The following is a 13,609-nucleotide window of genomic DNA, read 5'->3' on the forward strand; positions in this document are numbered from 1 at the left end:
TTATATAGCTCTAAGTAGTTCTATAAACTCTCTATACTCTAATTATAATCTAGTAGCTTATNTAGCTCTAGCTAGAACTCTCTTACCTAAGATTTAAATAAAGAGAAAGAGTCTATTTATTTAGAGAGTAAGCTATACTTAAGTACTCTATATATTTAATAGAATAAATATTTTAACCTTCTGTATTAGTAGAGAGTTAACTTATTAACTTACTCTTATCTTTCTAAGATTACTAAGAATATTCTTACTATACTAATCGTCTAGATTAGTATTAAATAAGTTTCTAATATTACTAAGAATATAATTAGAGACTAGAGGTTTTATCTTAGTACTTAAATAATTTAGTAAATAATAGTATTAAAGTATACTATTACTAAGAAGCTAGATTAGTCTACTTAAACTACTAATCTAGATAAGCTACTACTAGATAAGGTTTTAGATCTTTTTACTCTTTTAGCTAATATAGAGAAGAAATAGAGTTAGAATATTAAAATTATAGGTAATATTATAAATAATTACTTAAGAGATATTAATATAACTCTACTAGCTTAAAAGCGGTTTTATTTATTACGTAACTATAATAAATAAATATAATAAAATCTTTTACTTCTTCTTATATTTATAAAAGCTAATTATATTAACTAATATAGATTTCTAAGTTATATACCTAATTAGATACTCTAAACTAAACCTCTATCTAAGGTCTGTACGGCCTAAGTATAACCCCTACCTAAGAGCTTAGTAATCTAACCTAACTATAACCTAAACTAATCTAATCTAACTCTAACCTAACTTAAGATCTGTATAACCTAACCTTAACCTCTACCTAAAGTCTTAGTAATCTAACCTAATCTATACCTAAGGTCTGTGTGACTATAACCTAACCTCTACTAAACTCTATAGTAGGGGGTACCCGTTTACTAGCCTAGTCTTGGCAAAACTATTACACGAGCCCGTGAGGTATGTTATACTTATCTACTTTTAAGGGAATGGAGTATGCACGTATGTTTTACTGATTTGGAACATTCAGATACTTCACACTCCCAGCCACACTACGACCACCATGCTAACTACCGGTGCCAGCGCAGGCCTGCTACCCCATCCGAAAGCTCTCTCGGCACTAGACTCATCGTCCTGCGGACCATAGTTTTTATCGAGTACATCTTTTGCAGTCCTCGGTGCCCGGCTATTCCCTTGTATGTTTTCAGGCTTCAAACAAATAACCTCTGTATAAATGCTCCTGGTAGATACGTCTCTAGTGACTGGAACTGTGGGGTAGAACATCATAATATCCACAATAGGGAAGTTGAGTGCCAAATCATACTCAGTTGTGGAGTAGATCCTGTCTCCCCAGCTCCTGCTCAGATTTCGGTCGCCGCAAGTCGGTACTGTAGCGCCTTCCGGGTATGAGGTTACATTGACACCCCTGTCCCATCTCCAGACGCGGTCTTCAGCGGAGGTATTAAGAGCGAGAGCGTCTGTAAATATGGTTAAAATGCCCCCCCCCCCCCCCATTACGATAGACCTATAAACTTACCCATGGTAACAGGTTCAGTCAGCATGCCTTCGCATTCAGGAGGCATAGTGTTTTGAATAGCGGTGCATGCGGGGTACCTATCAGTACTCCATACACTAAGGCCTTGACCCGCGTACCACCTTTCCAGTGCCGCAACACAATCTTCTCCTAGCATCGTCTTGCAATCCCCATTATCTTGCTGCGACCTCTCCAAGACTTCTCTACTCCACGTCATATTCCCAGTCCGGTGGTCCTGCAACGGAATATAGTTGTGGCACAGGCCGATATGGTCGCCCAGACGCTCCATGTCTGTGTCTTCAGTATCAAGCCATAGAACAGTTTGCGTTTGGTTTTCACTGGACATGACACCATCGCTATCATATGCAGGCCCAATGCGGGATGAGATCTTCCAAGTGGCCGTATCGTCTCTTGAGATAGTCACACCATCGTTGGCCCCAAGATAGGCAAATTTTATAGCCGTTGTATTGTGGGTGACAGAAGCATAGTATGCGAGGCCTCCAGAGAGATCGTCGCATGTCAACGTCTGAGAGCCGGAGTTGGAAGAGGATTGAGCATGGGGTGTCGTTGCTAGCAAAGAAGCCAGTACTGAGTATTTCACATGGTGCGACATGTTAAAAGCCACCGTGCAGGACTCATTCAGTTTTTCCAAATCACCTTCATGATCAGACCTTCTTTTATACAATGCTCTCTTATGCCTAACGCCCTCTTAGAGTCAACTGATGTCAACACTAATCGATGACATCACGTTTCCGCCACTGTTAGGCGTCCGGCTTCAACCTCCAACAACAAGCTTGTTGGAGAAACTTCTAAAATATCACATCTTCTAATCAAAGTGGGATCATGGCATCGCTTGGAGGAAGGATCGTGCGAGCCCGCCAAACAGAAACATGGGCCACTACCTTGCCAAGGCTATGATGGACTAGATCTACATAAGCCTTGCAGTTTCGGTCACACCATCCAACAAGGCCCCAGCCGAGATCCGGAAAGTACGGCACACTCGATGCACGCAATGTTAATCTATGTTGAACATTCAAAACTCTCTTTTCTCATCGGGCCACAATATCTCTGCCTAAGCTAAAATTGGCGTATTTCTCCTCCCACACTTACGTGTCTTTCTCATACAAGTGAAGTAAAGTGATGCGATAATAGTTATCCTAAAGACTATTTAGCCCGTTTTTATAACCTACTAGTTCTTCAACCTAAAAGCAGCTCCTAAAGAGCCGCCTGTTGTTGGCCAGGACTAGGCTCATCGTTGGTATAGGCGGTATACGAAACATACAAGACGAAAAAGCCAGCCAATTAAGCTTGCACGCAAGCTAGCACAGGACCCAGAGGCCTTGCAACGATAGTTGACACAGTTAACAGAGCTTATAGACTTCCTCGGTATACAGGATGAGGATCTGTACAATATAGAGGAGACTAGCATCCAGATTAGCATTTTGAAGAGGCAGGCTCTCTACATGCAACATGGACGCAACGTCCTTATCCCAACGTCTAACAATCAAGCAACCATTATCCTTGTAGAGTGTATTTCCGCGCCTAGCTCTAAAATAGCACCTGCGATTATCGTTGACGGCACATCAATTCTCGATTATTAGGCAATTGATCCTCCTAAAGATTGCTTCATCAACAATACACTCTCAGGCTATACGATAGATCTAACAGCTTTGCATTAAATTTAGCATTTTAGGAAATAAACAGAGACTTGTGCGAAAGAACTATAGAGGCTTCTATTGTCTGACGGCCATAGATGTTATACCACACGAGAACATTTAGAGTACTATGAACTCTATTGCATACCCGCCGCTTTATTCCCCCTATGTACGACGCACCTTCCACAGCCACTAGATATAGGCTGTTTATAACAATAAGAATAGTATTATTAAAGGATGCTCAATCAGGCGGCAGGTATAGGCACTCAAGAGATCACAGAGGATGACTTTTTTCCTACTCTTAATAAGATACGACATTAGATGTTGACCTACAATATAATACGAAGTAGTAAGCAACGTACAAGACATGCCCCATAGGTTTCACAATTCGTATCTACTACCTTTACTCGTTTCAGTATATCATCTACGTACTTCGATTTCTATAGTGTATCTAAGAGAGAAGTATCTAGGTATTGCTTTTACTCTTCACCTTCTTAAAAAACCTGCTATCTTTTCTATTATGCAGTACATAGGTTTTAAGATATTGCTAAAAGTACCACGTGTAATCTAGTTTAAACTATTATACCAATCTATACTTAATAGTTATTTAAGTTAGATAAGAGATAGGAGAGAACTAGATAAGGTATAAGTTAGAGTAGGGTAAGCGTTAAGCATTTCTATAGGTCCCGCGTCTAGAGACATAAATTAACTAATAGATACCTTCTTAATTAGTACTAGCTCTTTAGAGATTAGCTAAATTACTTAAGGTAGAGTTACTTATTACTTACGTACGTACTCTTTTAAATAGAAAATCGTTTTCTCTAGTGCTTTGCTATTAAATTAATTTAATAAATCTTGCTTTTGCACTGCTGTATAACTTTAATGTTTGGAAAGCTACCGAACTAGTCACCTCGCCCGCGCTGCGTGTCCCTTATTCGTTTGTCACGTAGAGTTCGAATTTAAAGATAAGTACTAGAATTTCTGCTAGGTTAATGCTGATAAACATTGTTGCACCTGATTGGTAACTTTCAGTTCGGGAACTCGCTGTTGGGCGAAGATATCTCTACTTAAAGTAGTTCTTAGTCCCTAGAGTGGAGAAAAGACTACGGCTATAGCACTCCGCGAGAGGAAATTTGGGTGGATGAATGAGGTCTACGTTCCCTGTGGGGGCTGGATATGCCGACTCACAATTGAACACGGAGAAAGGGGGGATAAGGTAATGATTATTCTGTACTATTCTGAGATTTTATCTGGCTATCACCTTGGTTGCATGAGAAATACGAGCCTATCTTTCCTATAAAGAAGCTAGGTTTTGGCCTTCGAATGGGCTGCTTAAAACTTACTCTCCATCTCTATCCGACCTATCCCCCAACCTATTCTGAATCCTATTTCTCTTAACGACTTAGCTCCCTAAGAAACAAAACATTATTATGATGTAATTTAAACTTTACGCCCTTCTCTTTACTAGCCTCGTTACAACTGGCTTCGCCCTTCCTTAGGAAGAGAGTGGTAACAGCGGCTGCTACCTCCGCCCCGCTACGCAGGAGAAATGCAGACCAGGGTACTCTAAGGAGTGCTCTGGCTCTACCGGCCTATCTGTCTTCTAGTTTTGCTGCAAGCCAACCAATACTACATGCTAAGCGACGTCAACTACACGTTGGGTTAGGGGTAGAAACACAGTGTACGTGATTACAATTCTAATAGTGACTTCTTTTTCGATAACTCATAGAGTCTGACTTAGTTTCTAGCCTTGGTTACCAGATAATGATGGGATAAAGACTGTTTCTATTGCTCTTAGATATGATCTTGTTGGTGATTGGACACTCTGGGCGATTTAGTAATTCCAGCGGCTAGTATCACAGAGCGTGCCTAGTGTATGGGCGGGACGTAGACAAGACTCTATTGTCAACGAATACAATCTACTACAGTTTACTAGGAACCTAGTAATTCTATAGCTACTCTTGTCCTGTTATGATCACCTATCATGAGCAGTGAATCAATGGTTGAGAATAATTCATAACTTCAATCTCTGAATAGACCATCATACGCATATGTCTGAGGGGCATGTATATAGATATTATTTAAGAGAATAATTGATCATCGATGTGTTTGTAAGAGATTACGTTAGAGCGATAACTCGCGAAGACTTGGCGATTCTAATAGGGCCATTCTTTCTTCGGCTCTTATACGATCAGCGGTAATCCTTGTCGGATAGTTCCTCATGAACATGTTTGTAAAATGAGTTCCGTAGTGGATTCCACTAATAGGATCCTCTTTAGCTTCGAAGCCTGGTAGTGGCTTCATAACGGCAGAGAAGTTTGGCTCATGAAAGTAAGCGAACGCGAAGCGCTCACGAGTATTGAGACCAACTTTGTGTGGTGTGGAGGGAAGGAAGGAGTTGGTGATGTATTGCATCATATCGCCCTCGCATGCTTGTCAGCAGGAACATCTCACAAACCATTCGCAGGTGGATCGAACTTACGGGAAACACGGTGAAGACATCAGGTACGGGTGGGACATAGACCCAGCCATCGGCATCCTCGTGCTTACCAGCTGCACTCTCCTTCCAGTTTGCAAACGTTTCACCTTGAATCGGAGGGCGGACAAAGAGACCGCCAACGTCATCTTGAGCGGCAATTACAAGTAGTCCGTAGTCGGTATGCGAGCCGATTCCACGTCCCGCTTTTCCCTTGCCATTTACGTTATTGGCCTCGGGGAAACGCAGGATGCGCATATGGTGCCAGCCGTCTTGTGTATACCTTGTGAGGGCATTGCCATCCTCCATACCAAGCCCCCAGGCGATGAGCTGCAGCATCTTCTCGCCACTCTCACCAAGGTAATCCATATAGGCTTGCATGACAGTCTTCATCTGACCAAATGGCCATGGGCAGGGTCCGTGGCATGGCCACTTCTGCTGGACACGGAAATCAGAAAGTGTAAGATCTTTGGTGACAGTGAAGATCTCGCTATAGTCGGCGATATTATCTGTGATCTCCTCACCCGACGCAATGTAGCCAGCGAAAGACTGATCATCCAGGCAAGAAGCCTTCTTGTTGTAGTCTAGACTAAAGAACTTCTTGCTGCAAAGAAATGCTGCATCAGCGAGCTTGCGGTTGATAGGGTCCATGGAGATTTGCAGAATACCGTCTTTCCTCCAAGCATCAATCATGCTTTTTCCCAAAGCTTTATCTGCTACATTTCCACTGAGAGATTCGGGAAATTCAAACGTCTGGAGATGACACACTGTTGCTCTGTGACCAGGCGGCATCGTGGAACCTCTATAATCGACCATTGTCCCTAGCCTTCGTGACTGACTAGACCTGGGCACTATCTGTAGTAGTCTCCCTACCGGTCTTCGAGCCATCATGTGAGCTGGCATTGTTGTGATTTTGTTATATATACGATGATCAGGATTCAAAGATAGCGATCATTGGTTTCAAAGAAAGGCTAAAGTATGTTATGTAGAAGATGAGGTTGATATATCTCTTGCCCTGCAACTCCAAAAATTCACAAGGCTTATATACATATGCTTATTACTATGCCCTGAGTTCTAGAATCGTCGGCAGTTGTATCAGCAGTTTGGAATGACTGCCCAAAGGTGGGGCAATGATCTTCTTGAGTTAGCACAGACAGTCAATCCGTACTCTGTCGTTGGAGGCTTACTGGAGTATGCTGTTTGTAAGACTGAACCATGGATGTCTACTTTGCTGGGTCTGCCGGATCTTCGCAGAGATGGATAGCGTATATTTAAAATGTACATGGCTCCCTGAACACAGACGGGTCTAGATCATGTGGTAGTGTTAGGATTATCCGAGTCGCACCCTGATATTGTGAGCATAGGCCATCTGTGTATTTTGTCAACTCTAGTCCCAGTAATAGTGAGACAAATGACGCTCAATTGTCAAAAGCAGTTTTGGGAGGTAAGTGATGGTACGGTGGCATTTGTGTAAGGATGCTTTGCTGTCACAACATTACAAGGCTGTTACATTCTTGAAGTAGGCGAGCTGCTGCCTTGTTGCTAGCAAAAGTCGCTTATCTCCAAAACTAGTCACGTAGTGTGTGTCAATTGTTGTGTTGCAGTCACATTGCAGAGCTATGTCCGTTGACTTATGCACCCATCGTCCCATGGTGATCTGACAAACCGGGCCGATCCAAAAAGGAGAACGCCGACGCTGACACGAGACCGAGACAACTGCCGCTAAGTACTACTAGTAATAATTAAGATCCAAGACGGAAAGACCACCCACATTAGGCGATCTCTGAAATTCGCGCGTGTTTCACGCCAATCTTACTGCCTAGACAAGGAAGCTACTGTCCAAGATTCAATGACACTAGCTAACCGGCGTCGGATACGGGCTTCCCGTAAGAGCATGGACAGGCGATGTACGGAGGGATCCTGTAACCGACGTTCTACCCTTGCTAGGGCAAAGAACTGGCGTAGAAGTTCAGCGCCTGCACCATTCATAGAGGGCCCATCATGTATACTGTACACAGTAGAGTGTACACACCCATGTTACATCACTGATCCCACTGATCATTCATTCATCTCAAGCAAGTTGTCTCAACTTCCCTGCCAGCTCCACAAGAGCTTCTAGCTTCCGTCTGTAACGAGTGGCTATTAAGTTCAAAAAAATCATGCAATAATATGTTCTACAACTGGCCATTATAGCACCGATGGTATACTATACTACCATGATCTTAACCTCGTGTTCTATTTGATGACAGGAATAGAGCAGCATACTATTGCCGACGTGCATCAGATACAGCGCCAAGACGCTATTCTAGGAAATAGATATTGTGGAAGAGTAGAGCGACTAAGATTACAAGATACGCGACTTGGTTGATCCTTACTGCAGCTGCACCCAAGACACCGGCACAAATCACTAGTAGAACGCTTTAACCTTTCGAGCAGACCCCCTCCTAGTATGCCGGGATAGCCGAACGGCAGATATTTTCGCAACTTTCACTGGTCCTGCCTGTAGCTCGAATCCCTATAGACACATTTCGGATTTAATGTGGAAGGATTATAATTCCCGCAACATCAAAAATCACAAATCACCTATCTCTCGGAGCTAAGAAATGCCCAGGTAAATCCTGTTGCATGGTTGCATTGTAGTGGTAGCTAAGCGATGCGACGACGTTGGTCCGGTATCTTGCTCATCACGAACACGTTTTGACCCCTGGGCCTACTCCGTCTCGTATCACAAAAATGTGTCCTCTTTCTGGATACATATTAGTTGGTTGCGTGGACACTTCACCCATGTCCTATGTAGGGAAACGGTACTATCTCGGCCACTTCCTGCAAAATGTCAGCGATTTCCTGTGACCTGCGTCTGTGTCATCACGTGCAATGATTGATTATACAAACCACGCAAATCGAGAAAACTACTGGTTCTGTGCTATTACGGTTCTGTGTAATTGATTCAAAAAATTTGGAGGTACAGTTGCATGAATGAAAGGTTCTAACTACGTATTATACACATGATGGACGTAATCACGATACATAATCTAGGTAAATGCAGAACACATTTAATGATTCTTCTTCTTTCTGCCTCTCTTCTCGCCATCCTTCCTTTTTCTGCCAGTGGTGGTCGAACTATCTGGATGGGCCTCCCTCCACCAAGCTAGATGACTGATTTCGATACGCCACCCGCATTCGCCCTCTCGCCTGAACAACCTGTTAATTCTGCGAATCTGCTCCGTAGCAGCGATTGGCGCGTAGTCACTCGGGGCAAAAAATTCTCGTTCAGCATCGCCTCGAAGTGCGGGACTTAGTCAAGAGAAGAAGTATTTTGATTCTCGAAGACGAGAAACATCCCAGCCACCCTTCTTAGGGATTTGAGGAAACTCCAAAGGCAACCAAACCTGAATCGTGCTTTTGTCGGCAGCAATGCGAGAGGGTGGTTTCTTCTTCCCATGGAGGCCTCCACTCTGAGGATCTTTTGCAAGATCCTCTGCATCGTTTTCAACAAGATGCATGGTTGATTCGGTGGTGGTGCAAGGCTCTGCTATCCCATCCAGAACATCGTCTCTGATCTCCGTTTGCCGTTCTGCCGATTCTTTTTCTTTTGTCTCACCGAGTAATTGGAGCCGGAAAGAATGGAGTGCCTTCGGATCCTGGTTCGCGAGCCATATGCTGGTGGGTGTCTCCATCTCTTCACCCTCTTTCCTTTGCTTGGGGTCTTCGCTCTTTAGCAACTCTTGCCGTTTGGCCTCTAGTGCAACTTCTTCAAATGAAGCATCCGCTCGGGCCGACCAACTGACTCTTGTGGCTTGTCCTCCAGTTTTTCGGTTTTCCATCCTCCATTTGATTATCTTCCGTCCAGCCTCTGAATGGTTGACAACAGTAGCGCGATACATCGCCCCTGCATAGCGTGCGGAGAACTCTGCAGCAAGACGAGCGATGATGTCCTCACTATGCATGCGTACAAACGCATCGCGAAGGATTATGTTCAGATTTGGGATATCAGATGCGTGTGTCCAGAAACTGTCATGTACAGCCGCAAAATCGAGACCCATTTCGTTGGCTTTCAACGCTGACAGCGTCATGTGCGTGGCATCCAGAGAATGAATAAAGTTGGGAGGAAATGCTTGCAGTTGTTTACGCTTGTCAACCTCGTCCTGCTGTGATTTCTTTGCGACGGTGATATCCTGAATCTTAGTCCTGATTTTTTGGACGGTATCTTTTCTGTACGGCTGCACAATGGGCATCTTGAGAGGGGACGTCCAAATGATGCTGGTCTTAAACTTCTCCATATTCTTGTTTAGCTTGCTGATCTGGAGCGTAGTGACCTTTTTGGGGGCAGCAAACTTCGGGTCATATAGCACTACCGCAGGATCCATTCCCTCAAATCGTTCCTGAATCCGTTTGATTTGTTCAGCAGAGATCGATGTTGTGATACGATCACCGCATTCGCCCAGCCAGTATTGGATTTCTTGTGCGCCGTTGAAAATCTTGCCCAGTGCTTCGAAAATCCTTTGTGCAACGTACAAAGCAACAACTCCGAGTGACTTCACCTTGTCCGTAGGCTGAAAATGGGGGAAAAGATTGCGAAGCTCATCTTGAACCTGTTGCTTCGCTCCCATGAACGTAACACCATACACATTGGTCATGACCGTCCGTTTGACGACCTTTCGAGAAATGTGTCCATCTATGAAGTTCGCAACAGGTAAGCCTTTGCTGGCATCCTTAGCAACCATTTCTTTCACGAGCTCCGCAACACCGGTGTAGATGTCCTGAGGTCTATCCGAAGGCTCAAGGTTGACTTGGCGAGCGCCAGCGTGGTCGCCGCCCAAGGCCGCGTAATGCTGCAGTCCATTGCAGGTTCCATCCTGATGAACAGGTAGTTGTGATACAAAGCGGGTCGGATCAGGTAGGTCGAAAGCGTTCTTTAACTCAATGCAGCATGCTAAGCATTGCCACGGATCTTCGGCCTTGGTCCACCATCGCTGTCCCTCTAGGGGCTGACTCGCAGAATCGCAAATCTCGCTCATGTGGTCCATGGCGAACTGCTCACGTTCTCGCAAACTTGCCTTGTCGAAACCGTACAAGTTGGCAAGATGGATCTTTAGCCACTGCAAGCCAACAGCACCAAGCTCTTTGCCATGTGCAAACTTAAGAAGACCTCTTGAGAGATCTGAGCCAATGTGGTTAAGGATAGGTGGTATTGGGTACGCTCGGCCTCGGAAATCCACACTGTGAGGAAAGTAGATCTTTTTCTCGTTGGCATACGCTCGGGCAGTCTCAAGCTGGAAGTTTTGAAAGCATCTTTGGGAATGAAGGCCACTAATTGTGTCTTCATACTCCTGAAGGGCTTTGTTCCATCGTGATCGTTCTTGGAATGAAGCTTCCGCAGAAGGTTCAGAGGGGCGCTTGAGACTTGTGATGGCGTCCTCACCAACTAAAGATCCAATGCTCTCACCAGCGTTCCAAGCACGAGCCATCACATCGAAGACAGGAGCGTTGATCTGCCAGGGAACTTTTCCTAGAACATCAAGGCCGGCCATTACTTTGGACATGTCACCGTTTTCTATGGCCAGCTTAGCATACGCCCGCTGGGCAGCATCACCACCTTTTTGACGAACAATTTTCTGTGGCACAGTATAGTATCCACCATCTTCAAAACTTGACCACGGCTTTGGTTCAACTACCATCGGCAGCCGGACCGTTTGAATGCTATGAACAGAGTCTGTACGCATCTTGGCCATGAGCTCGTGATGTGGCACTAGGAAACCGAGCTTTTTGCCTTGATGGAATCCAACCTGGTGATGAAAAGCAGCCATGCTACGAGAGACTGATTTGCCGGTTCTCGGGTCTTTCGCCGTCACCACAAGAGTTGCTGACTGAAGTAACTGTTCGATGCACATAGCACCAAGCTTTGTCCGAGCCGAGATAGGCATGTTGACCTTCTCAAACTCAAACATGTTACTCTTCACCTTTTGGGTTTCTTTTTCCGTGGATGATGTCGAACCTGATTTGGCAAGCGTGCTGACCAAGTTTAAGCGGGTTTGTTTACGCTGCTTTTTGAGAAAAGTGTCTCGGCGAGTTTGGGTTTCGGCATTGAGGTAGTCCTCAATGTCGTTACCCACGGCAATTGACAAGGCCGATATCTTGAGAGCAGAACTGTCTTCTCCTTTTCCTTTTACCGCAGATTGAGTGGCACGGGCAACTGTGATAGCCGCTAATTTCTCGGGCTTGCATCGCTCTAGCCAAACTCCATATGTGTGGGCGTCGTCTCGCGTTGTGGCTTTTGGAGGTTCTAACAAAACTTGCTTGGCATGCTCAATGCGCTTCTTGAACAATGGTATTAGGGCGGTGTACCAGCTATACATCATGGCTTGAATAGGCTTTGTGTTCATGACGCCATGAATGCCAATTTCCTGCAGTTTCTCGTCCTCAGCTTTCCATCTCTTGACAGCGGCTTCCATACCATCCTGCTCCATCTGAATCTGTCGTGCGTATGCGTATGCTTGATCCTTCTCCTCTTGCGTGCCCTCCATGTCGTGTGGGTAGGGGACACAGTCTCCATGATCGAAGACATTGAGTGCCTGTTTCAGCGAGTCTAAACCCATGCCTTTCTGCTTGACAGGCTTGATTTCCTGTGCAGGATGTGGTACTAGGCCGTGGGCGATAAGATTGGTGCGGCCGTCTGGTGTGCTGACATGGAGATGTTGAACCTGCTCAACCGTCGGAGGCTCGTTGAATGACTCGGGCTGTAGACGAATCAAAAGATCCCACTCTTCGTCGGAAAAGTCGGGTGAAGCATTAATGCTGTCAACAACATGCTCACCGTACTCGCGCGCAGTGGCAATGTGTGCTCGAACAGCATCCTCTGCGGCGCTGTCGTCGAGGAAGTGCATTGCGGAACGTATGAGAGTGACGAATGTCTGGGCACTGGGTTGAACGCCCTGGCGCAGCATCTTGGCTTTGTACCAAGTCTGTATCTTTTTCATTGCCGAGGATTTGTCTTCGTATTGGCCCAAGTCCAAGAGGGTCTGGAGGTAGACGTTGTGTGCGTCAATCACTTCGGGTGCATCTGGTCTGTATATAGTCATGAGTCGGTTGACAATTACAGCGGCACGATCCACACGACCGACCCGTAGACAGGCATATAGGTTTTGGTGTAGCTCGGTAGGGTCGCTCCCGACACCGGGAACGGCTCGAAGTTGTGGCATCGAAGCCAGTGAATCGTGAACGACAAGGGGTTCGGTAGAATCCCATAGCGGTAGGCGGGAGAGGTCTGCGTGGGGTGGATGACGGCCAAAGGCTTGGGTGAAAGGATTGAAGGAAAGCGAGGAGGGCGGCGGGGGCTGCAATTCTGCCGTCGTAGCGAGCGAGCGTGTGTCGTGACGAACTGCCGCAGGAAGGGCAGCAGATATTGAGGAAGAGAGGGGGAGGGACAGTGACGAGCGACGTTGTCGACGTCGTGTTGTCGAGTCGTGTGCGCTGCGTCTTGCAGCCATCGAAGGCGTCTGCGAATGCGCTCGTGACAGTGCGGGACACAACCATGGCAGCGTCAGTTGGTCGGAAAGAGTCGTGGGCGTCCTAAAGGCATCTCTGCGCAATTTGCGTCCCGCTGCCCGCGTAAGCATCGTGCCCAATGCCTACTGTCGTCTCGAAGCGTGTACTGGGGAGGGGTGTGGGTATCTAAACAAAATCGACGCCGAAAGAACAGAAAAAAAGGAAAAGGAACCCCCAAGATGCTTCAACGCCAGAATATGAATCGGACGGGTTGCGCACGCAGAGGAAAGGCGAGAGGCGGCATGTAAGTGAATGAAGGCAAGACGGCGGCCGACATGGATGAAGATTCTCGATCCAAAAAATCTCCAGCCCTGTCGAAGCGTCATGGCGAATTGGGCATGGCGCCGAGCCCTTCCGAGCCCCGCTCGCCACCTGCACCACCACCAGTACACATGCAAC

The 13,609-nt window shown here is 45.8% G+C and overlaps 4 protein-coding genes across 4 annotated transcripts; 1 reads left to right on the forward strand and 3 right to left on the reverse strand.

The window, feature by feature from the left end:
• Nucleotides 1-1,035: 1,035 nt before the first annotated feature.
• COCVIDRAFT_20351 (hypothetical protein) lies at nucleotides 1,036-2,147 on the reverse strand (the record flags this gene model as incomplete). Its single annotated transcript, XM_014695878.1, has 2 exons — nucleotides 1,036-1,478; nucleotides 1,538-2,147. 2 exons carry the CDS (start codon nucleotides 2,145-2,147, stop codon nucleotides 1,036-1,038), a joined length of 1,053 nt encoding a protein of 350 aa, XP_014551364.1.
• Nucleotides 2,148-2,886: 739 nt separating this feature from the next.
• On the forward strand, nucleotides 2,887-3,135 carry COCVIDRAFT_113081 (hypothetical protein; the record flags this gene model as incomplete). Its single annotated transcript, XM_014695882.1, has 1 exon — nucleotides 2,887-3,135. A coding segment is annotated over one exon (249 nt), but the record flags the coding sequence as incomplete, so codon positions are not given.
• Nucleotides 3,136-5,313: 2,178 nt separating this feature from the next.
• On the reverse strand, nucleotides 5,314-6,481 carry COCVIDRAFT_113036 (hypothetical protein; the record flags this gene model as incomplete). The annotated part of the gene is made up of 2 exons (XM_014695883.1): nucleotides 5,314-5,613; nucleotides 5,672-6,481. 2 exons carry the CDS (start codon nucleotides 6,479-6,481, stop codon nucleotides 5,314-5,316), a joined length of 1,110 nt encoding a protein of 369 aa, XP_014551369.1.
• Nucleotides 6,482-8,964: 2,483 nt separating this feature from the next.
• Nucleotides 8,965-13,281, reverse strand: COCVIDRAFT_31053 (hypothetical protein; the record flags this gene model as incomplete). Its single annotated transcript, XM_014695884.1, has 1 exon — nucleotides 8,965-13,281. One exon carries the CDS (start codon nucleotides 13,279-13,281, stop codon nucleotides 8,965-8,967), a length of 4,317 nt encoding a protein of 1,438 aa, XP_014551370.1.
• Between the last annotated feature and the right edge of the window lie 328 nt (nucleotides 13,282-13,609).

The sequence above is a fragment of the Bipolaris victoriae genome (genome assembly GCF_000527765.1).
Source record: "Bipolaris victoriae FI3 unplaced genomic scaffold scaffold_141, whole genome shotgun sequence".
Classification (NCBI taxonomy): Eukaryota; Fungi; Ascomycota; class Dothideomycetes; order Pleosporales; family Pleosporaceae; genus Bipolaris; species Bipolaris victoriae.